At 41.5% G+C, this 26,296-nt stretch overlaps 1 protein-coding gene across 2 annotated transcripts in view; it reads right to left on the bottom strand.

Annotated features, from left to right (window-relative positions):
* The window catches only part of pdzrn4 (PDZ domain containing ring finger 4), a 40,145-nt gene that overhangs the window by 8,350 nt on the left and 5,499 nt on the right, over positions 1 to 26,296 (bottom strand). Inside the window, exons 1-4 of one of the 2 annotated variants that reach the window (XM_079654839.1) lie at positions 17,515 to 17,560; positions 6,959 to 7,230; positions 6,116 to 6,218; positions 348 to 446 (exon numbers count right to left, since the gene is read on the bottom strand). In XM_079654839.1, coding sequence (XP_079510965.1) covers positions 348 to 446; positions 6,116 to 6,218; positions 6,959 to 7,092 — 336 coding nt within the window. In that variant the 5' untranslated portion in view covers positions 7,093 to 7,230; positions 17,515 to 17,560. Of the gene's footprint in view, positions 1 to 347; positions 447 to 6,115; positions 6,219 to 6,958; positions 7,231 to 17,514; positions 17,561 to 26,296 lie in introns of those variants that run through there. The other variant, XM_079654838.1, reaches the window with a different exon arrangement.

Genomic DNA, 26,296 nt, shown 5'->3' with positions numbered 1-26,296 from the left:
GGAGGAAATCGCAGGACGGGAATGGCATTTCAAACCTGACTTCCTCGTTGGCCATGCGTGGCTCATTCAGAGTAGATATTTGACTTGCAAACACTTTTTTCTCCTTCCTCCCTCATTCAGTTCCACATTCTCCTTGCTTCAGGATGTAATGATGGGAATTCAAATGGGTTTAATGCCATATTTTAATAACTTCCTGCTCTAAAGGAAACTAATGATCGGAGTTTGATTTAACGAACATGCAGCCCTGTCTCAAACAGACCTCATCTGGGAGTAATCGTGTGATTACTATTAAATCGGTTAAATGTTTTGACTCCTATTAATGCAGGGGAAAGAACATCTGTTCCTACCTGGCTGACATAGATGCCGGTGTCCTCCTCATCGTCGGTCCTGTAGCACAGCGTCAAGCCCAGTTTCTCCTGGCTGTTCTGCCTGCACAGCTCCACTTCCTGTTACACACAAACAATTTAAAACACAATTATTTTCCCGTGTTTTCAGTTCGTGTTATTCCCGGGAGATCCGATGGATTTCAAAACCATTTCATTTCAAACCTGGAGTTTACACATCTGCTGTAAGAAGCAGCAGAAACAATACCACCCTGTGGGAGACTTGATTTGTTACGCTCTATGGCCCTGTCACTAATCTTTTCACATGGCTTTGTTTTGTTTCTGTAGAAGTAGTCTGATTGCTTTTGGGAACATTGATATAGTCCCTAAGTCCCTAACCCTAACCCTAATCCTAACAATACCAAATGCATTCCTACCTCTCTCTGGAGGACGAAGAAAAAACATTAAGTACATTAAAGTAGACTTGTAGCAGTGACATTAGAGCCATGGTGGTCCCATCTCAAAAGTTGGGAAGTCGTTCTTCCGATAACCATGTGTTCATGAACTTTAAGTCGTAATGTGGAAACCTACAAAGGACATGTATGTGTAGACCAAAATGGCCTGACTCTAGAGAGCAAAAGAACCCACATCTGGCCCCATAGAGCGTGTGCACTTGCGTTTTCCATAAGTGTTTTTCACATCGAGAGAAAATTACTCTGGATTCGGCTTTTAGCTCATTCTACAACTTTTAGGCCCTAATGATTTAAAGGTGGGGTAGGTACATTTGGGTAAACTAACTCGAGTGCGCTAGAATTTGAAAATACACAACCGGAAAAAATCTGCCACTTCCTTACAGAGCCCCGCCTCCAACACACACGTACACGCACATGAGCAATGAGGGCACGAGATAAGTTTGTGCACAGATGGAAGGCTGCCAGGCAGGTAGGCCATCCAGTAACTTTAGCCGGGCCGGCTCAGATGATTGGTGGTGCTTTTTACAGTAGGCCCAGCGCCATATAGATATAGATTCTCTCTATATGGCGCTGAGTAGGCCTACTACGGCTTCCACAGATGACATTTTTTTATGGATTTTTTGTCAAAGCACTTCAGATATTCATTGCTATCGGGATGTTAAGAGCGTTCCATGGAATATAACAAAAAGTGTATCTCGAGCCGGTTTCTCAAACTTACCTACCCCACCTTTAAGGACCATTAATGTGTTTGTACTGGGTAGTCTATTTAGCTTGAAATTTGCTGAATTACAGATGTATTGTTCGCGATGGAAGTCAATGGGAAAGGTCTTTTTTGGGCCGAGTGACGTCAGAGACAGACATGGAAGTTGTAGTAGCACCATTTGACAATTGCTTCAGTGTCTGGCGCGCTTCCTTGGGGCTTTTGTTTCCTGTAATTGAGTGACAAGAAGGCACGAAGAAACCATGACATTTTTTTTATTTGTCTCAAACTTTTTGCCAACATTCAGAGTTGTTTAGGCCTGAGGGGGGTGTTCATATGAATGTTCTAGAACTCATTGTTTAAGACCACAAATTACGCAGCACGAATGCGGTTTTAATAACAAATGTTACCTCTAGGATGTGATTTTTAGAAAACATTATTAACACTTACACTTACACACACACACACAGAACTATGGACACATCAAACAAATACACAAGCCCCAGCATGTGTCCTGTGAATCAATGAAACGAAGGCCTGTGAGATCAGACTGAACCCAGCATGTGGCGGTATAAAGGGGCAGGTACCTTTTAGTGATGAAGGTATTTCATTGGCTGATCCCTTCCTTTCCCGCAGGAAATGTCTCTAAATCTAGCCCGCCTCACTACTGGCTCCTTTTAATCTCCGCTGTGTATAAAAGGTAATCACATAAAGATAACTCAAGGGTTAATCTTTATTAACCCCATGCTGCACAATTCATTTGAGCGCTTTGAAGTTGAGGGGAGTGGGGTAAAAAAGGGGATGAGGGTTGGGGGCATGAATTAAGCCCCAACCATTTTTCTGTCATGGGAAACCGCGATAGCAGAGATTGACAGGGGAAGTAATTAATTTCTGTGGCATTTAACCCTCTGTGCAGACAGACCTGACCTTCAAAGGTTGCGGTGTGTTATGAGTTTATAATATTGTTACACCACATTTCTCACCAGTTTAGTACACTGGTTGATTTCAACAAAGCCTGGCAGTGAAATAGCAGCTGCATACAGTGAGATCAGACAGTCTTTATGTCAGTGCACATCGGGTGGTACGCTGGATTACTGGCACCAGTTATTGTGGCCCACTGGTAAAGATGCATGGAGCCAACTACAACCGTAGAGAGGCTGTATTAGTGATGATTGGATCCTACATTGTGCCACTGTGGGGGTAAATTACGGCACAGCAGTGCACTAAATCTTATTTCATGTGGCTTAAAATGCATTGTGAACATTCATGGAATATATCTACTTAATTTACAGTAATGTTGTCGTTCAATTTAAAATGGGAAAGCTCACATTTACCACATGCTAGTAACATATATAAGACGTGATAAAAGGGGCAGTGCTGTCTTGCCTCGTTAAACATCTGTTTGCAACATTGCAAGCGAATATGAACCGAGCAGTTACTAATGTTTCATTCAAAATAAATGAATGCTGTGCATGATGTTCAATGGCTCATTGTTTCCACACTGCATGAAAATAACATCCTTTAAAGGTGGGGTAGGTAAGTTTGAGAAACCGCCTCGAGATACACTTTTTGTTATATTCCATGGAATGCTCTTAACATCCCGATAGCAATGAATATCTGAAGTGCTTTGACAAAAAATTCATAAAAAATTTCACCTGTGGAAGCCGTAGTACTGTAAAAAGCACGGCGTAGGTAGATGGCCTACCTGCCTGTCAGCCTTCCATCTGTGCACAAACTTCCCTTGCTCTCATTGGTCATGTGCGCGTTCGTGTGTTGGAGGAGGGGCTCTGTAAGGAAGTGGCAGATTTCTTCCGGTTGTGTATTTTCAAATTCTAGAGCACTCGAGCTGGTTTCTCCAAAATGACCTACCCCACCTTTAAGCTGCCATTGTTATAGCAGTTTTGAAAGGGGTATTGCTGGGAAAGCTTTCATATGAGAGGTTTCACATTGATACTGTGGTGTTATCACATTCTTTAAGATGTGGTCATCTGATTCATTGCTTTTCTGGTCCATATGAACCAATTAGTAGACGAAACACAAACCATTAATTGTTGGCAGGGTGGTAGCTCTTTGAAATTTATCCCTATCTTGAATAGGCATTAAAGATGATAGATTTTAAAGTATTAACTTGCTACTGATTTACGATAGATGTAGGTATTTATTAGGCATTGACAAAGTCTAGTTGCTTCCAATGTCTGATCCAATGTGTTTGATGCTTGGCCCATACATGAAATATCCTTGTAGCAGCTCTTGCCTTCCAAATATGACTTTGTTTCAGAGGATTAAAGAAAGAAACGAGCCTTTTTTGATTGGCATCCAATGTGGATCCATAATTAAGATATTCTTTTTGAACTAACTTGGCAGTCAGCTATCTGCTTTCTTTCTGGCAGACTGCGGCTACTTCATTAACTGTGCTGTGTAACCTGGAGACCAAATAGCTTGTTCATTAAAACCTACCATAAAGCAACTCTACTTTGCCTTTAGACATAAATATCCAAAACAGGTTACGACGGATGAGGAAAGGATATCAACGAAGGCATATTATACGGCGAAGGCTAGCTCGTCCAGTTTGAACTTTATTTTTTACCCTAACAATCAAAGAAAGAAAACAGTTCGCTATGAAACTCTTTCCGCATCCACTGTCTGCTACTTGGCAATATTATGAAAAGATAGATTTGGCAGCAGTAGCAGTGTAGTATTATGACAGCAGGAGTACCCATGTGGACAATCATCCGGGAGTGAAGCTCCCTGTCAGAAGTAATGCTTGTAGGAATGGCAGCGCTATTCTGTTCCATCCAAGAGGAAAGCCATTCATGTTTCAGTTAGATACACATGGATGGACAGAGGTAAGTGGACGGCTGATTTGGTGTGTTGTATGTCTGGTGGGAGTGGGGATGGGGTGTTTGTTGTGTGTGTGTGTGTGTGTTGTAAAGCCCACCTTGTTCTGATACAACTGCTATTACTGAACACAAGCCCTCCACCCACCCTGCACACCGGATACTCGTCCATCCACTCTAAGGTGAGGCCACAGCTGGCAGCAGAGGAATCCTAATGACCCACAATGCAGTTCACTGAACCAGGAAGTGCCTATTAAACCAGGGAGGACCATTGAGGGTAGCAAACGTCACCCATCAATGTCACCTAGACTGACCCCAAAGTGGTGTGTGAAATGATGCATCTGTGAGGATTGAGACGCTTGTCCGTACAGACTGTATGGGAGTTAGCAAATGTTAGCTTCAGAGTGCTAACATGCTAAAGTAAGACGATTAAGTGGATTAGGTTGCCAGTTATTAGATACTGTAATGTATTAAACATCAGTCCTGAAACATTGTCTCATGTTCAAAATGTGTGTTATTAGGGGAAATATGGACATGTACTTTTCAATTGATATAAAAATGTAATGACGTTAATCAAAAGTAATGATAATTGAATTTTTATAATACTAATGTCTTGACACATTAACATTGACAGGCCTAGTTTGAACATATGGTCGTAACATGCTAATGAAATAAGTGCTTTAATGGATTATGTATTGTTAAGAAGCTCAAACTACGCTGTTCCAAATGTGGGAAAAACGTTCGTGGAATTTGGATTTGTCACAATCTGTCTGTGTTTTAAAGTTACTTTGGTTTCCTGCGTTTGGGCCGGCTCTGCTCTCCAGCGTTCAGTTAATTATGAAGTCAGTATTTCCAGTCCTGTCAAACCAGACTGAAGTCTAAACATACAATACATAACACTCATTTAAAAGATACTATGGCAACAGCCACAACTGAACGTAATGTAATGTATTATATCAGTACAAGGTCGTACCATTGCTCACCCAAACGAACAGTGAGTGCTTGCTTTCACCACATAACATTCACATCTTCATTTTAGCTTGAAGTGCCTGTGTGAAAAGTGGACACACATTTTTCTGAAGGACAGAGGATGATGAAAGGGAAACTAACAGCCTGTGAATGAAACACACGACAGAGAGGGATGTTCTTTCTGTAAGGGTATATAAACACTGGCTCCCGTCTTAAACCCAAGGTCTTCCTTATGCTTCGCGGAACAAACGTATACGTAGATGCAGCTTTCACAAGGGACAGACATTTCTCTTTTATTATTCTTGTGGACATTTGTTTTAGTATTTTTGTGGGATTGTGAGAATAAAAGCATTATGGATATTCTTGGAACCCTCTCCTGAGATAGCGTGTACACAACAGTGGTCCAACTGCCTTCAATCGAGAAATAAAAAGCCAAACATATGTATTGCACAATAATTAAGCTGTGTGCATCATGGCTTATCACAGCATGGTCACCTATTTCATTATTGGTAAACTGATAATTGCACTATTGACACTATCAAATGAAAGCATCAAAGGAAGGATAATGCATTGTCCAAAATGTAACTGGTTCCTCTCTGGAGAGCCTAACTCTGATTGGTAAATTCCAATACACATTATATTTAAAAGTTTGGACATTGTATACCTTCATTGGATATGACAGAAACATATTAAAGAATCATCCTCTGTGCACACATTGCATACCAATGGAAATGGTTGTGCACAGATTGTCTGAAAGGCAAAAACATATCTCATTAAATTACGCTCAAACTGTAGAATAATGCAAAACCCTACCTCATACTCATAATCTTCAGTCCTCTCCACCTCTGCTGGGATATTGGACAGGTACTCTGGACATTCATAAAACTCATGCTCCATGGTGTGGATGGAATGACAACTATAGACAAAAACAAGAAAATACAGCTTTGTTAAAGATCATTTCAATGTTTGTTCATGTCTCTCGTGGTTAGTATCCATCATTTGAAATAAGACGATCATTTTCGAATGGCTTTGGCTGTGTGAATATTATGTTCACATCCAGTTGAAATAGCTCCTATGAGAAAAAAAAACCCACTGACATCTGTTATCTAATTTTGCAACAAATCTCTGAACAAGCAATGTAAACATCAACCAATCCCCCCATAAAAGCCATGACCTCTGTAAATTGTCACCATGATAACTGCCTCTCCATAATCTTCGACCCAGACTGGCAGATTTGTAGTTTTATCGGACAAATTGATTTAATCCACTAGCCTGCAAAGCCCTATAAATAGCCAAAGAATGGACTTAGCGCCAGAACGCTCGCTCCATCAGCCCATTGGTTTTAATCGCCCGGCAAAAGTGCCCATTAAAGAAAATGAATGTTGCACAAAGAAGCAATTATTGCGTGCGGGTTGGGCTCCGCATAATGATATCACATGGACAAAAGTACTTAGCTAGTCTAGGGGTTTCCACAGTGATACAACTAATCAATTACAACCATGAAATAAGAGAACACAAGAGAAGGGATGCTTGACGTTCATTTAGGGTGGAAAAAACCTGATTCCAGTCAACAAAATACGGGGTCCATGATATTTCAGGACGTACCAATAACATTCTTGTCTTGGCTACATCTTAACAGTAAGTGTTTTCCCTCACCTGTCGGACAAAAGGAAAGGACAGATGTCAGGAACGGGCGGAGTCGCAGGCCGCAGCTTCGCCAGTGCCATAATGTGCTCGAAGGTGATGTCCGTTTGCGTGCACACATCCACCACACACCCATCCTGTTGCATGCAGTTGTGGTTATGTGCAACAGCGGCCGTGGATCTTGTGGGTGTGTGACGGAGAACCTGGACAACGATGGGGTCTCGCCTGATGGCCTCCACCACTGCCTCCTCATGGTCAGCCTTGGAGAAGTTGCGCCCGTTCACCTGGGGGATAAGAAGAGGACAAATCCTTAGGAAACGCTGTCCTCCTTCATGTAAAAGGAAGCAAACCATATTCTATAGAGATGGCAAAAGTACACACATCCTTTACTCAAGTAGAAGTACAGATACTCTGGTGAAAGTAGAAGTACTGACTAAACTTCTTTACTCAAGTCAAAGTAAAAAGGCTTTGAAATGTACTTAAGTAAAAAGTACCCATAACTAGCAGCTGTTTTAAAGAGTACCTGACCTCCCTTTATATTAATAGAACAATAATGTCATTGTTAGCTAATGAATGTTTCCATGCTGAACAACAGCAACATGACAACGTTTTCATTGGTCCCTCTTCTTTAGAGAAGACCAGGAAATGATGGATACACGGATCGTGTTCAAATCAATAGGCACGCAATGACTCTAAATAATAATGATTACGCCACCAAACACACATTCAGACTAAAGGAACCAGCCTGTTTGGAAAATGAGAGAAGTAGAAAGTACAGGTATTTGTGTTCAAAATGTAAGAAGTAGAAAGTACAGGTATTTGAGTTCAACATGTAAGAAGTAGAAAGTACAGGTATTTGTGTTCAACATGTGAGAAGTAGAAAGTACAGGTATTTGTGTTCAACATGTAAGAAGTAGAAAGTACAGGTATTTGAGTTCAACATGTAAGAAGTAGAAAGTACAGGTATTTGGGTTCAACATGTAAGAAGTAGAAAGTACAGGTATTTGGGTTCAACATGTAAGAAGTAGAAAGTACAGGTATTTGGGTTCAACATGTAAGAAGTAGAAAGTACAGGTATTTGTGTTCAACATGTAAGAAGTAGAAAGTACAGGTATTTGAGTTCAACATGTAAGAAGTAGAAAGTACAGGTATTTGGGTTCAACATGTAAGAAGTAGAAAGTACAGGTATTTGTGTTCAACATGTAAGAAGTAGAAAGTACATGTATTTGGGTTCAACATGTAAGAAGTAGAAAGTACAGGTATTTGAGTTCAACATGTGAGAAGTAGAAAGTACAGGTATTTGTGTTCAACATGTAGGAAGTAGAAAGTACAGGTATTTGGGTTCAACATGTAAGAAGTAGAAAGTACAGGTATTTGGGTTCAACATGTAGGAAGTAGAAAGTACAGGTATTTGGATTCAACATGTAGGAAGTAGAAAGTACAGGTATTTGGGTTCAAAATGTAAGAAGTCAAAGTAAAAAATAGTGGAGTAAAGTACTGATACCAGAAAGATGTACTGAAGTACAGTAACAAAGTATTTGTACTCCACTACTTCCCACCTCTGATATTCTATACCAACGTCTGAGTTATCTTGTCAGTGCCATTACATCTGATATACAAAGGAAGCTACTCTAGACAAAGTTAAAAGAGCACACATATTAAAGAACATAGGACTTTTATTTTTGAAAACCCTCATTTATCCAAGAATGACCTTTTTTTGATCAAGCATGCTCTGACAGGGAGACATGCTCTTTTCAGAATCAACTTGTTTCACTTTAACACATGGGAGCCTCACAGTACTTTTACATGTCTCAACAGTTAGGTGCTTAAAAGCTTCCAGTAAAGCAACTACAAGTGAAGAGCTTTTTCTAAAGGGCACTTTGTCAGTAAATCTTAGTGGAGGCTTCTCATTGCATGTTCTCCTTGTTTTTATCCACACGGTTCACTTTTCCTGCAGGTTCTGACATTTTAACTGCCAACCAGCTACTCACAAATGAGCTTTTCTAACCTTTTTCCAAGAGACTGTTTAATGTAATGGATTGCAGCATTTGCTGACAGAGAAAAACTCTTTAATGAGGGCATTTTATCTCATTCTGTTTAGTATCATTATCTTTAGTCAAATAAATCTAACCAAAATCCATTATTTACATTGCATTCTTTCCATTAAGCCCATTAGACAAGTGCAATATAAATAATACTGATTTAAGCAAATGAGCAGCAGAGTGGGGAGGTGGAGGTAGACAGTGCTCCTTTGGGAACGTTAGTTTTTAGCAAGCAGGGCCTATTTAATTTTCGAGACTAGAAAAGGTTGTACCAAGTGGGAATCAGTGAAGAAGAGATGTCATACTGACAGCTGTCAATGTGAGAACACACACACCAAGCGTTTAAGTGGAACCCAATTAGTTTAACCTCTGTATGCCAAGGGTGTGAAGTTCATTTTCAGCCCGTTATATCCGGAAATTGATTGTTCGCATTGATTTCGGATGTCTAAGATTGTCAGAGTGTTTGTCAAGGGCTTAAAATGTGAACGCATATGCCTAATGTCAGCTTCATTTAGAAATATGAATAGAAAGTGTCTCATATATTCTCGCCTCGTTGAAGGGCTTAGTAGCAGCAAATTGGATACAAAGTTTACAGCATTATTTTCTCTTTTGCTGTTTGTATAGGCCTTCTCGACCTTGCATGGTAAACAGATATTCTAAATGTTTCAAAGTGCCCATCAATCCCCATCAGCCGCCATATGCAGCTATGATAGCGATTAACCAATGGCTGCATCTAACCTGTGACTTTTCTTGTGTTTTCGACACATCAAAGTTCTCCTCCACACATCATCCGATGTCCGTGACAGAGAAATGATAGAGAAAGTTCCACAACCTTTTCGAATTGTAATGAGTTCCAGATGGACACATTAATCTCCAATCAGAGGAAGCGCTGTGGAAAGCAGGAAGTGATTGCGCGGCTACACCTGCCCGCGTGTTTACCTGCTGTTGTTCTTCTATTCAATCTGCCTGTTGATGAGCTAACTGGAGGCTGATTAATAGCCAGCAGATGTGACAAAGACTGGGGATAATGGCTCAGAACCTTAATGTGTCTACGTGTTTGTGCGCAACACACATTTCCTACATCATATACACTGAATTTAGAAAGTTAAAGAAAGCTATTTAAATCAAACTGAGGAGTGGATTAATCTGAATGGTTAATAGTCCACATCAATTACCTCACCCTATTTTGCAGTTGTCTCCATAACCTTACCCAACCCTAACCACAACAAGCTTTACTCATAGGGCTTGTAGTAAAGATTGTCCCCTCCATCTTCACATATTCGAGCATGCACAGGTGCTACTTGCCATTTCTTTATCCATACTGAGACGTGTAGGTGTGTGGATCACATCAATATCAAACAGTAATTCCATTTTGATTGCAAGTTTGTAATCTGTGCTTATGTGACCAAGCTGACGGAGAGACAATTTCAAGTCATTACATCATCTGGTATAACACAGGAAAGCTCCACGAGAACACTAAAAATAGTATAGTTCACGTCGGTCTATGGGGACGGCTGACATAAACCAACAATGCAGCTCAGCCTTCATATCCCTCTCAAGTTAAAGGTTACTATTGCCAATATAAATGGTTCCCAGTAGCTCTAAACTAAAGCTTCTTGTCTGCGAACGCTCTTCTTTAAAGGTCGAGGTTCAAAGTGGTGAGATACAGTTTGGGGGGGCCAGAATCGTATTGTCATATTGATATTCTGTACAAACTGTGAAGTCCACTGAGACAAATGTAACATTTGTGATATTGGGCTATATAAATAAACATTGATTGACGTCTTGATTGAGAATATGTGTGTGTGTGTGTGTGTGTGTGTGTGTGTGTGTGTGTGTGTGTGTGTGTGTGTGTGTGTGTGTGTGTGTGTGTGTGTGTGTGTGTGTGTGTGTGTGTGTGTGTGTGTGTGTGTGTGTCTTCTTTATGTGGTCGGTAAGCTCAGTTTGTCATCATCGATCTACAGCCTTTACTGAATATGTAATTTGCTGGCTATCGGCCCATTGTATGTTTGCTACTACTCCTTGGTTGCTGCTTTCTCACATGTTAGCAAGCTTTAACTTCATATTGCTTTCTTGCTTTAGTTAATTACATTGGCGGTCTTTGTAGCCAATGTAATTAACTATTACTAAAAAACATCATTTTATATGGAAGACTCAGTTTGACCTAATAGGCTGATTTTGGCTTTGTAGGGCAAACATATGGTGGACAACCTTAAAGGTGGGGTAGGTAAGAATGGAGAAACCGGCTCGAGTGCGCTAGAATTTGAAAGTACGCAGCCGAAAAAAATCTGCCCCTTCCTTCAGACTTCCTTACAGAGCCCCTCCTCCAACACACACGAACGCGCACATGACCAATGAGGGCACGAGATAAGTTTGTGCACAGATCCATCAGGCCATCCAGTTATTTTAGCCGGGCCGGCTCAGATGATTGGTCGTGCTTTTTACAGTACCACGGCTTCCACAGATGAATTATTTTAATGTATTTATTGTCAAAGCATTTAATGTATTCATTGCTATCTGGATGTTAAGAGTATTCCATGGAATAGCACAAAAAGTGTTTCTGAAGTGAATTACCTAATGTAGATCACGCTCACCTGTTTCTTGTATTTCACTTCTTGAGATCACTACAGTACATAGACTATTCAGGTCAACCAGATAGCAAAACAGCGAGGTTCAACTACATTTTGCCACCTGTGATTTACCAATCACATACATCATCAACTATGAGCGGTTACTATAAGCCCAAGGTGTGGAAATGGATGGTAGACTACTAGACGACCTGGTTGAAAGTAGCACAGTGAAAGCCAATCACAGTCGGGCCTGAGGCTTTCAATATGCTCAAGAGAGGGCTCATGTCATCCTTCAAATGTGTCACAGGGTTGAATGAGATGGCAACAAAGATGGGTAAATGCTGTTTTCACTCTTGAATACAAACAAGAGCGAAAACGAAATCCGGAAGATAAGAGTTTGTTTGTTTGCATGTATGTGTATGTGTGTGTGTGTGTGTGTGTGTGTGTGTGTGTGTGTGTGTGTGTGTGTGTGTGTGTGTGTGTGTGTGTGTGTGTGTGTGTGTGTGTGTGTGTGTGTGTGTGTGTGTGTGTGTGTGTGTGTGTGTGTGTGTTTGTGTGTGAGAGAGAGAACGGATGTGTTTGCTACAAAGAGATAAGGGTGTGTGCTGGAAACCACTCAACGCCACAGCTAAATCGGACAGATATGGTGTCATTGTGAACAAATGGAAGCACACACACACACACACACACACACACACACACACACACACACACACACACACACACACACACACACACACACACACACACACACTACATCGACTCCCCAAAGACTTACAACATCTCTACAATGTGGTTGTTTGCATTCGACTATACAATGGCAGTTTTTCAGACTGAATAGGCTTACAATGGGCAACAAAACAATAAGCTGCCGAGAGACCCCACTTCTATTCAACAGCCACCTCGTCTGCCTCTGAGAAGACACAGCTCTCTTCCATAAACCCCCCAGATCATGATTTGTGTGAACTTCAGCTCAATAGACATAAGATTACATTGAAATTGGCATACCGTGATGTGTGAGGAAGCGCAGGTGGCTCGCACCAATAATCTGTCAAATCTCATTTCTCTTCCTCCTTCAGCTGCATTGAGATGGTTCAGGAGGAGGCTCTCATGTGACAAGGGCTGACGGTCATAAATGTCTCATTTCAATAATAAAAGTCTCCGACGTACAATATCACCCAGCTCAGCCGAGGCAAATACGATGATGGTTTCATACATTTGAGTATTTGAGTGGCAGGCTGTGCGACCGTAGGGTCATGCTCGGTCAACCGAATCACAATGACCCTTACCTTGTGCGGGATGAGAATACTGTGATGCTTTCGATGCCTGTGGCAAACCGAAGGGTGATGGGGATGGAATAATAATTGCGTGAACATTACTTCACAAATGATTATATCTGATTTGAGCTTTACTTCAAGTGTAATATTATTTGATTGATCTAAACTATTTAAAAAAGCTTAGCTATAGGTTTTGGGGTGAGCAAGTCGCCTTTTATGCTATATAGTTCCCTTGTAACTGGCAAGAGTCAGGTGCTAAATCAGGAGGCTTACTTGTGTGTTTTACTTTTTGTTGGACTCAGAGATAAGTTCTAAAATTCTTTAACTAAAACAAAAATTCATTACGCAAGAGTATGCGTTTCTCTAATGGCTTATTTCCACTGCAGGGCCTTGCACGGCTTAGTACGGTATAGTTAGGCCAGGCTCACTTTATGCTGCGTTTCCATTACAGTTTAGGAACAGGGGTAGTAACTATAGTAACGCAGTGTAGGCGGAGCCGTAACGTCATCTTCAATGAGAACCAAAAAACCGTTAGCTGTTAGCACTCAGAGCTCCTCATATCTGTTCACAAACTAGACAGAAGTTAAACAAGTCCAAACCACAGACTGTCTGTGTCATGGAGAATACAGTCGCTGGTTTATTTATGTCTGTAGGCCGTTGTTGTGAGTGTGGACGGTCGGAGCATATACTGCGTTAGCTTAGCCAAGCTCCATTTAGAAAACACGCATTTTAAAAGGTTTTTCGCCTGCCGTCTGTCTGCAGACTTGTCAAAGCATTAATTCATGGTTTTTACTAACCGGTATCAGCTTGTTGTTAATTCGGCATCATTTTGAAACGTGTTTTACAATTAAATCACGGTAAAATATGTTCATTTTGTTGTAGTTACCAGCGATTCTCTCACCAGTTTAGCATACTCAGCTCGGTTGTTGGCCCGGAAAGAACCTCGATTTTGGAAAGCCAGAAAAACTGTGAAAAAGCAACCGCTAGCCGGAACTACGCCTAGTGGAAACGCAACCAAAAACAGGCCGCCATAACTCTGCTCAGTAAAGGTGGCTAGTGCAACGTTAGCCCTCCTTCAGTTAGCTCATCTATAATGTCTCTTTGTAACAAAACTGTTGTCAAGGTGTTGGTAAATTACATCCTGTTTTTTCAAATAGTAGACATCAGTGAGGTTTAGTTTCCTTGAGACTTTTAATGTGTGCTCAGTACTCAGAAAGTGAAAGAACCCCTCTGATAACCCCTATCACTTCCTGTCCAATTACACCACCTGTCATTTCAAAGGATATCGAGAACCCAATTGCTTTGTGTAAGATGTGACCGCCAGTGGCTAAAGTATATAATTCACCACAATTATAGCCAATTTACAAGCTGAATATGATTACTCTGTGGGGTAAATGGCTGCTGTTATGCTGTAATGTGATACATTTGAGCCAGGGGAGACACATTTTGAGGCGCAAGGATGGTTCATCACTTCCTCATTGCATACATACATTTAAGTCAGAATGCCACATTTTAACCTCACGTAACTCTCCCAACTGTGCCTTTTTCTTCAGGAATAAAAAAAAAAACCGGACTCAACTTCAAAAGTTTGGGAGATTTCACCTCTGTTTTGCATATTTAGCCTAGCTTCCCAATCAGAAACTGTTCACTATGCATTGTAACACTCTGCTGTTTTACATTTCTGTATCACGCCAATTAATCAAAGTGACAAGGTATTTAATGAGAGGCAATTAGAGTGTTAACCAAAATGCAAATAAGATGGAGATCGAGAGTGGAAGCGAGTGCGAGAGATGTGTGTTTGTGTTGCTACAGTAGTAGTAGCGGCTTTGGCTTGCATACGTGTGTTTGTGAGTGTGTGGTGAGCTGTGGCATTGGGTTCAAGGAGATTTCGCTCAGTGCTCTTTTTAGGTCCCTTATTTACCAGATAGAGTTCAGTGCGTATGTGCTCGCCTGCATCCAGGATTGCTTCGCCTACGAGTGTCTTTACAAGTTGTAATGAGTGTCCTTCACAGACATGGGCTCCGGCACAACAGGCAAAAACAACCAATTAGTTCTGCATGGAGGAAGGCCGCATGACAACATGAAACGTGGATTAAATAGCTGCTGTCGGTGCCGATGTTAAGTAGCCCGCTCAGGTCAATCTGTGTGCGGTAGATTAGACTGTGGTTTCTCCTGGAATCACTCTTCACAGTGCTGGCTTGTTTTAGGTTTTTAGATCTGAGCTTCAGAGGGAGACTTAAAAATGTATGAACCTTTACCAATAGAGTCTTCAAATGAATTGTCACCGTCTCACAGCAACAGCAGAGAACAGAGCTTCTCAAATGTCCCTGTTGAAGCATATCTGCTAAAAGTAACAGGATGTTGTAGTGTCCTTCAACTGGTTATCCTGCATTTAAGCCCTTCATCATGAAGCAACTGCTGAAGCGTCCTTCAACAAGATCGGCTTTGATCATAAGCTGTCAACTTCCAATGAAGGGCCAAAACTAAAATATTTTGTATCTAGCCAGAACTTGATTTCAACGATCACTTCAATAATTCATTATCTCAATACTTCAACCTCCATAACACACCCATATGTCCTGCATACAATCAAGGTTGGGACGAAACTTGGGCAGGGTTTTCAGTTTCTACATTTTTATAAGCTGTCGCATGTGTGTATGTTTCGGACAATTACCGAACTACAAAAAGGAATTAGGTACAAAGTTATCTGTTAGAAGAGAATGTAACATGCAACACTTTCTTATTTTATATTATTGAAATGGTACAAAGACCAACAGAAGGATAAGTCAGTCGGTCAATAAACCATTAAATGTAATTATTAGAAAATAAACACTAATTTTATGCAATGATGTAATTAATTTGCTGTTGATCTTTTATGGCAGTAGGTGCATGGATATTGTCTTGAGTGAATTACTTATTATACCCTTCATTCTCTATTCTGTGGTTTGCCTTTCTTTGTCTTACTGTCATACTGGGCTTATTCCTGCTTCTGACTGTCATTATCCCTATAAATCAGCCAATCTATTTACATTTCAGTTGTTTAAAACACTGTATATTGTCACAGCACTCTAAAAACAGACTGCTTTCTCATTCAACCTATGTGTTTTGTGTGTCTCAGGGGTGCTCTCTGCTCCAGCTCTTCACATGTCTCTCTTCCACACCCCAGCGTGACAACAGCAGTGTTAGAAACAGGCTGGCAGACATCAGAGACCGTTGACTTGTGACTGTCATTCCAAGCAGCCATTTCTGATGTAAGTGGGTGAAATCAAAGGTTATCATCTGTCAGTGAACGCATTGAGAACCATCTCATTTCCTGCTCTTTGTACCACTTCCACATGCAAGGCGGGCTTCCTTTCAATTAGGTTTCATACAGATACTCCGCACTGGTAAAAACCTTGAAATGAAACATGACTTGTCTTGTATTCTGCTTTTCGGAATTACAATATGAGTATTTACAAGGCAATCATTTGCTACTATGTGATAGGGAGACTGTTAAGGGAAACCTCCTAACATGAACATGAAGTCCAATTAAAATTAGACCCTCCAGAAAAAAGCGATTCTGCGATCGAAGAATTTACCGCATAATCAGCAAAATGGCGCAGATTTTTAAAAGGCTGCATAATCCCCGCATTTTTCCACACAAAGTTGAGGGGAAAAAAAGTTAACTCGTCTTGACGTGACGTCATCAGCTCGCGCATCACAGAATGTAAACAACACTGTATAGAGTGAACGTGTGGAGCTCACACGATAGAGAAAACACCAAGATGAAAAAATCTAATCCATCTCATTTACCGACGAACATTTCTACTAAAGACCGAGCAAAAAGTGGGGGGAAACTATTCTTCACCCCGTGCAACTGTGTGTTGGAGCATAAGAGAAAATCGACGGTGACGACCCACTTTGATTCATTCAAACATTCGAAAATGCTTTCTGCTGACGCGGACAAGAAAGCCAAACAACTCACGTTCACGAGGCATCAACCTCCAAAACGCTTTCGAGGGCTACAAGAAACGAAGTGAGTAGCCTACAAGATTGAAGCTGGTCAGATAACGAACGAGTAAATGAAAACAGAATGAGGCGGAGAAGTGTGTGTGTGTGTGTGTGTGTGTGTGTGTGTGTGAGATTAAAATAGCCCAATTGCTTTTACAATAAATAAACATTGAATGTGTTTAATTTAATAGTAAAGGGGTTTAACGTTAGTGGCAGGTTGTGTGTGAGAGAGAGTAAATAAGACAGCCCAATATTTTTAAAAATGTAGCATATTTCCGCATATTTCGCAACTTCCCGCAATTTCACCGCTTAAAATCACATAAAAACCCCGCATGTTTAATCGCGTAATCATGGATTTTTGCCCGCGTTTTTCTGGAGGGTCTATAAAATATTCTTTACACAACCAGAAGACCCAATGTCAAGAGTCAAGAGGTTTTCTTCGCCATGCATGGTTTCATCCACCATCTCATACAACATCTACTTCAGCCTGGCAGTTTTCTTAATTTTCTTACATGAAATGACAAATGCCTTCGTCTTGGCGCGCTCATACATCATGGCAGGGCCAATGTGTCTGTGTTTAACTAATAGGCTCTGTGTCCTCAAGCATCCGCGGATGGCACGGGTTATGACAAACTGCATCAACAAGACATTCATTACCCTCAACATCCTAGCAACCAAATCACAATTACCCGATCCACGAGTGAACATCCAGCCCCGCTGCCATGCTCCTATTCCTCGCACACCATGTCGGCGATGCATAAATTAGCCTTCTTTTGTCACATTGGGGGGTTGGCCAGTTTGAGAATGAGTTTGTTTTTCTTGTGATGATCAAGGGCGCGCTGATAGCAGACGACTGCAAAACTCCTTTGCTGACAAATCTTTTATATTCAATCTCCGTGCATCTGTACATGAATTATGTTTTGTGTGTACATTGTGAGTTCCAATGACTGACTAATGTACTTGGCCTGTGCTGTGCCAGGACTCTATTGTTGCGCTGTGTCCTCCCTACAGTCATTAGATTGCCATTAATCTCTCATCTGCCATTAAAACAGCAGCCACTGAGCTGGGCTGAACAATACAGAGGCCCTTCCTCCAACCCCTCGACACATACTAGCAATGAGTTTGAATTAGGCTCTCGGGGGTCACCGATTAGCCCCACATTATTCATCCAGATGGCTGAGTTCACAAGGAGGTTAAATGTTATGGTAAAGCTGAACATACATTCTCCATCCAAGCATTATTCCTGTACTGTATTTAGATCATAAAACAAAACTTGCGATATTCTTAATGTCAACAAAAACAATGATGGATCCACCTAAAATGTGTTATAAGATGTTTGCCAGAAATAACTCAAAAAAACATCAATGAACCACTAAGTGACCCATTTCTTCATAACCACCTGTGCCCAGAACCTGTTGTTGTTTCTTTGCCAATCCAAAATATTTCAAGTGAAATCAAAGCCTACCAGAGCAGACACTATAACATCGGGTTTAACAAGAGCCATAAAAGTGAAAGCAGATGCAAGTACCAGGGAGGAAACAGACACAGAGATCGAAATTGCTTGAAGCATTTTGTCGACTCATAACTCTGTAACAGAAAAACATTGCCACATTTTAGTTTTCCTTCTTTGAATTAAGCCGGATTGCAAAGGGAAAGTCTTTGGAAAGTTATTCAGTATTGAGTTATTTACACCATTGATCACTGAGATAAGGGTTCATATGAAATTCAGAAAAAGGGGGCATCTGTTTTGGTTCAAGGCGAAAAAGAGCGAGCTCTGGATGCAGGGGCATAATTAGCTAAACACGCTAAAGTTTTGGAAAGTGAAAACATTTGACTGTGGAGCAGGAAAAAAAAGATTGAAATGCTGCTTTGTGCATAAAATTATGTTTTTTAAAGAAGCCTGGAGTGGAAACTCTGCTTTTTTCCCTCCTTCACCCAAACCTTTGCCTTTTTCCTTTTAAAGTGATGCATGTTTATGTTCAATGGAAGAACTTAAGCCATTAGCATTATTCATAATGTGAAGCTCTCCCAGTCGTCGCCTTTCCCTTTGGTGGAGAAGAAAAACGATCTCACACTTTACCAACTGTGCGTGCAGAGAAGAGCTCATCCTGCAATGAAAAATAGCTTCATTCAAGTGCATGGTTGAATTGTAAGGTGGAAGACACACTGTGGTGCAATTTACCCCTGATTAGCCGCTTCAATCAAGACTCAAACTATATTCACAGTATCAGGAAGTCTAGAATATGAGTGAATGGCTAATCACATCCGCCACCAACGTAATATCAGTGGGATGATGATTAGTGACTGCGTTTGGGTAATTTTCAGTCTGTATCGTAGATTGATTCTAAATCAAACCACTGTCACTCAAATTCTCAATTACTCCAATTCAGAACAATTATTATGGAGGAAAAGTAACCTTAGGGTCAGATAAAGAATATACTGTGGTTATGAAGGTTTTGTGAAGGGTTACGGTACGGCCCGTCCACACGATTCAAAGTTGAGCAATGTTCAACTTTTGAAGCTTCGACGGAAGCGTCAGCGAATCAAATCATATGCCAGTACAAGCTGTAGCCAATCGAACCGCTTGCTTGTGTGTCGGGGGCGGGAGATTCGTGCTTTGAAGCTTGCCGGCGGGCGTGTCTGAAGTTCGTCCAACAACCAATCGCCGTGTGGACGCTGCGTTAGGGTTAGGGTTACGATTTTGGTTATGAACGTAGACAAGAGTTTTCAGACGAGGGTACAAGCTTATCCCCGCCCCTTCCTGTACTGATGCAGAATCATCCTATAGGAAACTACCTCTTAAGACTACTAAACTAGAACAATCTTTTCACATTTGGACAACCCAAAGAGTAAAACAAAGACTGAATCATGGGAAAAACAAAAGCATTGGTTGTGTGTTTAAATACCTTAACTTCAAGGAGACCTATCATGCTATATTTAAATGATATAGTGTATGACCATACCTATACTGTATAAGGTATATTTATACATTTTATTTTTCAAAATACCAAACAGATCATTTTTTAGCCATGCCTCGTTTCGCTCATTTTCGCTCTATTCCAAGCCTGTCTTTGAAAATTCTGAGCAGCAGCTGACCACGCCCCCCTGCAGAAGAGGGGGGCATGAGCCGGCGAGAGTCACGTTACAATGTTTGCTGTGATTACGAGTGTGGAATAAACATGTCATCTCAGAGCAATGCATGTGTTCAAGCATATTATCTATTTGATCCAGAAACTGACCCTGAAGCAGCGGAGGTTTTGGTGGAGGTGCAAACATCTCGGTTGCAGCAGGACGTTTCTGAATGGTTAGTTGACAACATACTTGTCAACCCTCCCGATTTTCGCGGGAGACTCCCGATTTCATTGCCCTCTCCCGGTTTCCTCCCGGGGTCATATTTCTCCCGCATTTCTCCTGATTTCTGACAAAATCAGATTTACACACGACTGTTTCCACTCGGACTTCAATACAGATACACCATTGTTTGGTTTCCATGGTAACACGTCTCTTTAGTTGCGCGCGCAACTCAAAGTCTGAGAGGGTGAGGCAGATATTCACAGAAAACAGAACAAGAATCAACAACTACTCTCTGCTCACTCCTTTCCTGTAAAATACAGGTCCAGCCCACACATATGCTCCATCAAGGACGGTGCTACAGGCCGCAAGTCAGTGCACTTACAACTACAATAAGCATGTTAATGTTAATCTAACAGCTCCGGCGATCCACTAGCACCTCCCCCCCCCCCCCAATTTTGCATTTTGAAATGCTCCCGATTTCTGAGGTCTAAAGGTTGGCAAGTATTGTTGACAAGCTGTTGTCCCTATTTATTTTACTCTGTTTGTTACGATGCTTGCTACTTATTACGTTCATATCTTGGCTAATTAGCAAGAATGCAATGTGTACAGTTTGTAACTTAGAGTTTGACCCAGAAATAAGTCTCTGAAAGGCGGGGAAAAGTTGTTAAACAGAGCGCACCCAGAGGACAGGCTGCGTCACCTCACTTTGTAACCCAGGAAAGGAGCAGGAATCCTGGGTACTTGAGTGTTAAAGGTACATTAAACTGTTTTAATCCGACAGCCGCTGATGTGCACGGAAGTCTGTCCGTTTCGTTAACATTTGAATAGCCACATGGACGGGAATCCCCCACATTATATGCGAATGAGAGGTTTGGCAATGCACGTGGCCGTGGCTCATTCCCCTGATAGGTGGAGAGTTGACCAATAAGCGGAGCACCTCTTTGTGACGTAGAAAAGTGTTGAAATCTGGATCCGTTTTTTTCAGATCCGTTGCAGCCCCTTTTTTAGAGATTTGGCTAAGGAGGAAACTAGAGAGGGTTGTGTTTTCTGACACTCGGTGAGTTCCCTGGAACACCGGGGACACATATTCATGTATAAAAGACGTACAAAGGTGCATTTTTCATGATAGGTCCCCTTTAAAGGAAAGGTGGAACAATATTTTTGGAGACAAAATGGAGGAAAGTAAAGTGTTGATTGGTTCTTATTTAAAACCTACAATCAATGTGGTTAACGTTGAACCAACCACATCCCTTTTCTATGCTCTGACAAGACAATCTCCAAGGTCCACTTACTCACTTGTTTTGACGTGAGAACCCTGAACTGTCAAGCTAAACTTGAGTCAACAACAACAACAAGAAGTTATAAAAGTGCCTGAAATGATGGATGTTCAAATGTCTACAGTTCTGTAACAAATAGCAGAAGCTTTTGAATGTTGAAGGCTTGAAAGCTCTAGAGACAAAATGTTGCCTTCAGTGTATATTGTTTGTTAAAGTCTACACCTGTCAAAACTTTAACCATAGCTTTGGCAGATGTGAAAACATTCATACAAGTCAGTCAATAGCAAGACAATCAATGTCATTTTCCCCAAAGGGCCATCAGATCAGGGCGAACATATTGGTCCAATCGGTCAGACTCAATGCGGAAGGCAACTTGTTTTGTCACATATTTGTTTTGAAGCTTCGTTGCAGAAAGCCGTGGTCGTTTCTTACTTCTTTCATTAGCGCAAACGAATGAACACAGTGTTGGATTGTTCTTTGGGTTTTTCTTTTTTACTGAAATACATTTCTCTGGAGGATTTTTGGCTTGAACAACTCTTGACATGTAGTGAATTTCTTTGGACATGGTGCTCTGTGCTCTGGGGAAAACACTCAACACACCAAGACTGGATTAGTTAGAGATATCCCTCGACCAACGTTTGTGAAATGTACAAGAGAGAGGAAGCGGGTAGTTGTTTAACGGTCTTCACAATCTTCTTAAGATATTCATTTGCCATGTTGCTTGTTGTTGTGTGAGTTACCTGCTGTGATATGTAGACATTACAGCCGTAACTTACATCCAACGCCTTACAAGATCTAAGTAAAACGCACCACAGACGAGACAATCTAATAGCTTTCTTCAAACCAACAACAACAAAGAGAGCTTTCTCAATCCTGAGGGCATTTCCCCATATCAACACAAGGCTTGGTTACAACCTTTGCTAAATGTAATCATCCCCCCTACTATGCAGATGGTTTAGTGTCATTCTATCTGTAACTGGACTCGATTCCAGGCTCTGAGTGGGCCTAATGACTCCAAAACCCAAGTTGGTTAAGTGGGAATTCAAAACCATCGCCCTACTGTAACCTAATCTCCCCTTGGACCACCTGGACCCAGCATCCACCCTGTGGGTTCACAGCACACAGCAGTGGCAGTGCAACATTAGCATTTTGAAGCTCTTAGCTAACAGCCTTATCAGAACGCATACAAATGATTATGCTTTGACAATATGTCGTAGAGCAGATGTCTCGGTGGCTGTCTGAGCAGAACATCATCAATGCAACAAGCTTTAAATGTTAACGACGCGGTGCAACTGTTCATCGGAAATAGCTGTATCAAAGCCCCTGTCTCCCCCTCGTGTGATGGAGACATTCTTGGCAAAGAAGAGAGAAAGCAGCAAGGTTTTCTTTTTATAGTTTAACGCACGTTCAGTCTCAGATGAGAACTGCACCTTCACTGGCAAAGAACTCAAACAAATATCTGCCGGAGAGATAATGTATGCTAATTTTGAGGTTGTTAGAGGTTTTTATGTCTCAGAAGTAGTGTTTTAGCATTTTTCCCCCTGAAACAGCGAAATATCTGGGGGAAAGTTCTGTGCATGGCACATTTTTCTAGCAACAACATATCCATAACTGCTCCAGATGGTTCTCAGTAACATCTGTCTAACCTGACAAAACATAGCCTGCAGCATGTGCCATAAAGTGGATGATTGGGTTAATCCGGCACAAGGTTGGCTTCAGACTGTATAACAATCACTGGCTTAGAGCACACACACAGAGGCTGGACAAAGTGACTGTCTCCCTCCTAAACATGACCGACAGACTGTCTCTGAGTCCTCCATCTCTATATTTTTTGTCGGGATCATTTGGGGCACCTCAGAGGGCGGGGTCACGCCAAAGTGTATTAATGAGTCAGATAGACAGACAGCAAGCAGCAAGACACACAGGGGCAGTCGGATGGAACGGACTTGAAACTGTGTTTGGCGACTGATAAGTGACAGCAGGAGGAGGAGGAGGAGGGGGGGGGGGCGGGACTTTGGGAAAGGGGCAAGGTTAAGAGGGAGAATGGGGGGATTTAAAGGATTTATTGATGTCTCCTCTTTTACCGCTCTACTTCCCTCATCTCGTTCTTTACTACGGCACAATCTTCCCATTATTTTCTTTCTTTGTGACACCTTTTTCCCTCATCTACCTTTCCATTTCCCCCCACCCTTCTCTCTGTCCCTACATCCTATCATCTTGGCCAGGCCACTTGGCCGGTTGGTGAGTATGGTAATCAGCTAGAGGCTGATAACAACTGATAAGTCCTCTTGTCGGGCGCTGAGAGCTTGAATGACATTTTTACACACTCGTAAAATAGAAAAACACGCCGTAAAGCTGATAAATGGACAGACCCTGTGAGATTTTCCTTCTGTGTGCTATATGAATGTACACAGGGTGTGCAAATAGCCATATCTGCCACTGGACAATGCCATGTAGTTGTGTGTACATGCATCATGCTGGTGGGAGACAGGAGGGGGGGTGAGGAGTGTCACTCGGCCCACAGAAAGCGCTTTCATCCTGGGCTTATCAGAGCCAACGCAGGGGGAGATCGTTGGCTGGTGGAGCGAGACGGCGATTGTTGCTGCTCCCCACTACACGCCGGACCCGTTTTTTTTTTCTTGACTTGGTGATTCACCACCCATACCCACACATGCATTCAGCAAGAAAGTGGTGTGGACATCAATTTATAGAAGTCACCCACTGCAAGGAATCACACACAGATTCATTTACAGTAAGATCAAATAACGTTACCAATGGTTTCCATATTTCTTATAGCCAGCATACACACACACAACTACACAAAGGTTTCCTCTTTTAACTATTGCATTAACCTGTCACCTATTTCCTGTTTCCAATTTTAGCCGATCACAAGAATACTCGCTGCCCACATCAGCGAAACAGGAGCATATGCACCTATAAATCATGTGCCATGCTGCGCTCCAACGAGCAACTATAACCATGATGGAAGACACCAGAGGATCTTAGTTCAACAGCTGGGTTCATTTGCATAACACTAACATTTTACGGGTGGAAATTATTACTAAAAGTTTATAATTTAGTAACTCTAAGCTGTGAAAGTCTGATCGTTTTTTCTTTTTTGTGGTTGACTTATATGAAACAAGACAGATCACATAAATCAAATGAGAGTGAAGATGTAAGTTATGAGAAATATGTTCCAGTTTCTGACAGGCGCTACAAAACTGCCACTCAAAATCAGACAATCCAAGCGCCAGTGTATGAAAGAACAGAGACTCAAGGGGAATTACAATCACAGGTGGAAAGGTCAGACTCACTGACCCTCAGACAGGAACACAAGCTCGGGCCGAAAAATGGAAAGGTCAATTTATTCTTTACTTTCGGAAACAGCTCAAAAACTCAGCAGAGAGAGAGAGAAGGAGACCAGTGTTGTGAATCTGATAAGTGAGCAGCTTGAATCAGGTAATAGCACCTCCCTTCATACCCTGATTGTCATTTGAAGCAAATTTTAGAAACCAAAAACATAATTGAGAAATCTGGGAGCAGAAGATTATGTTCATCAACATCCCAGACTTCTGTCCTTATGGATCTTATCATATTTTGCAGAGCACTTTGGAGAAGTTTCCATAACCACTTCCTTAGCTGCTATACACATCTCAGGCCATCCTGCTCTCGAAAAATGATGAAGTTCCAAAAAATATATAGCATAGTCTTTCAGAGGGATTTGTAGATAAGTTTTTTGGACGCAGCAATACATTTGATGGTGAACAACTTCTTGTGTCCTGTTCACATATTCTGATTTATGCTCATAAGGTAACAAACGCACCTATTTTAAAGGCCCAGTGAAGTGTGCACCTGTGCATGATCTGTTATGCTAATACGTATAGTAATGACCAAAATTGTCCATTGGAACCCATATCAAAAGATGTTGGAATAGCAACAAATTTGACGAGTTTTGAATTTTCCGGGGAAATCTGCAGTCGACCTTCGCCTTCGTGGCGTGGCTTGCGATCTACTGCGTGACGTCACGAGATGGACGCCGCCGCACTGTTTACATTCACCACCGTTCGTTTTTTCTCTTTTCAAAGTCGAATTTCTCAACGTTTTTGAGCTAGTATTTTCCTGGAAAGTGTGTCGGAGTCGACTGGAAGTGATTGCCAATCGAGAAAACCTGACAATGGAGGCGACAGTGAAGAAAGAGGGATGAAAAACACAGGGGAAACGATGCATTGCCGCTGGCTGTAGTAATGTCAAGTCTGCCGAAGTGGCGATGTTTCTGTTCCAAAAGATGAAGGTGAGCCTGGCTGGTGTCATTGTTTCGTAGATTCTTTGATTGATCATGATAAATAAAGGCCACTGGTCGATTCGAGAGAGAGAGAAAGAGAGACTGACAGAGTTACAGGGTTGTTGTTAGCATCTGGTGCTAGCTCGGAGCTAACGGAGATTAGCTGTTTCAACAATAAGGAGAGGGAGAGTGCTCTCCTGTGGGACTGAGAGAGATAACGTCAGCTCAGGGAGGTAAACTGTAGCCTAAGTTATCTCAGTGGGTTTGGTCATCTATGTAAACAAATATTTCCATCTATGTAATATTAGTTGTATAAAATAGGTTAAGAAATCCTTCCAATGTTTTTTGATTATTGAAATATATGTTTCATATGAGTGTTGAGAGCTGTATCCATAAATCTCTTAATGTTGCCCTCAAAGTGCACCAGATTGATCACTTTCCTCATCTATCCTGTCCGAAAAGCTGTCCAAATCAATCATTTCTCTCACACTAGTATCACTTTCCAGAGTCTCCGCCATGTTTACAATCGCAACTGGGTACATCTTGTGACGTCACAGCCACTATCGTCTGCAACTTCCGTTAGGCTCAGACGGCAAAATTAATAATTCATTAATTCAT

The sequence above is a fragment of the Notothenia rossii genome (genome assembly GCF_949606895.1).
Source record: "Notothenia rossii genome assembly, chromosome: 10".
NCBI lineage: Eukaryota > Metazoa > Chordata > Actinopteri > Perciformes > Nototheniidae > Notothenia > Notothenia rossii.
This window is presented reverse-complemented; position numbering and strand designations above follow the sequence as displayed.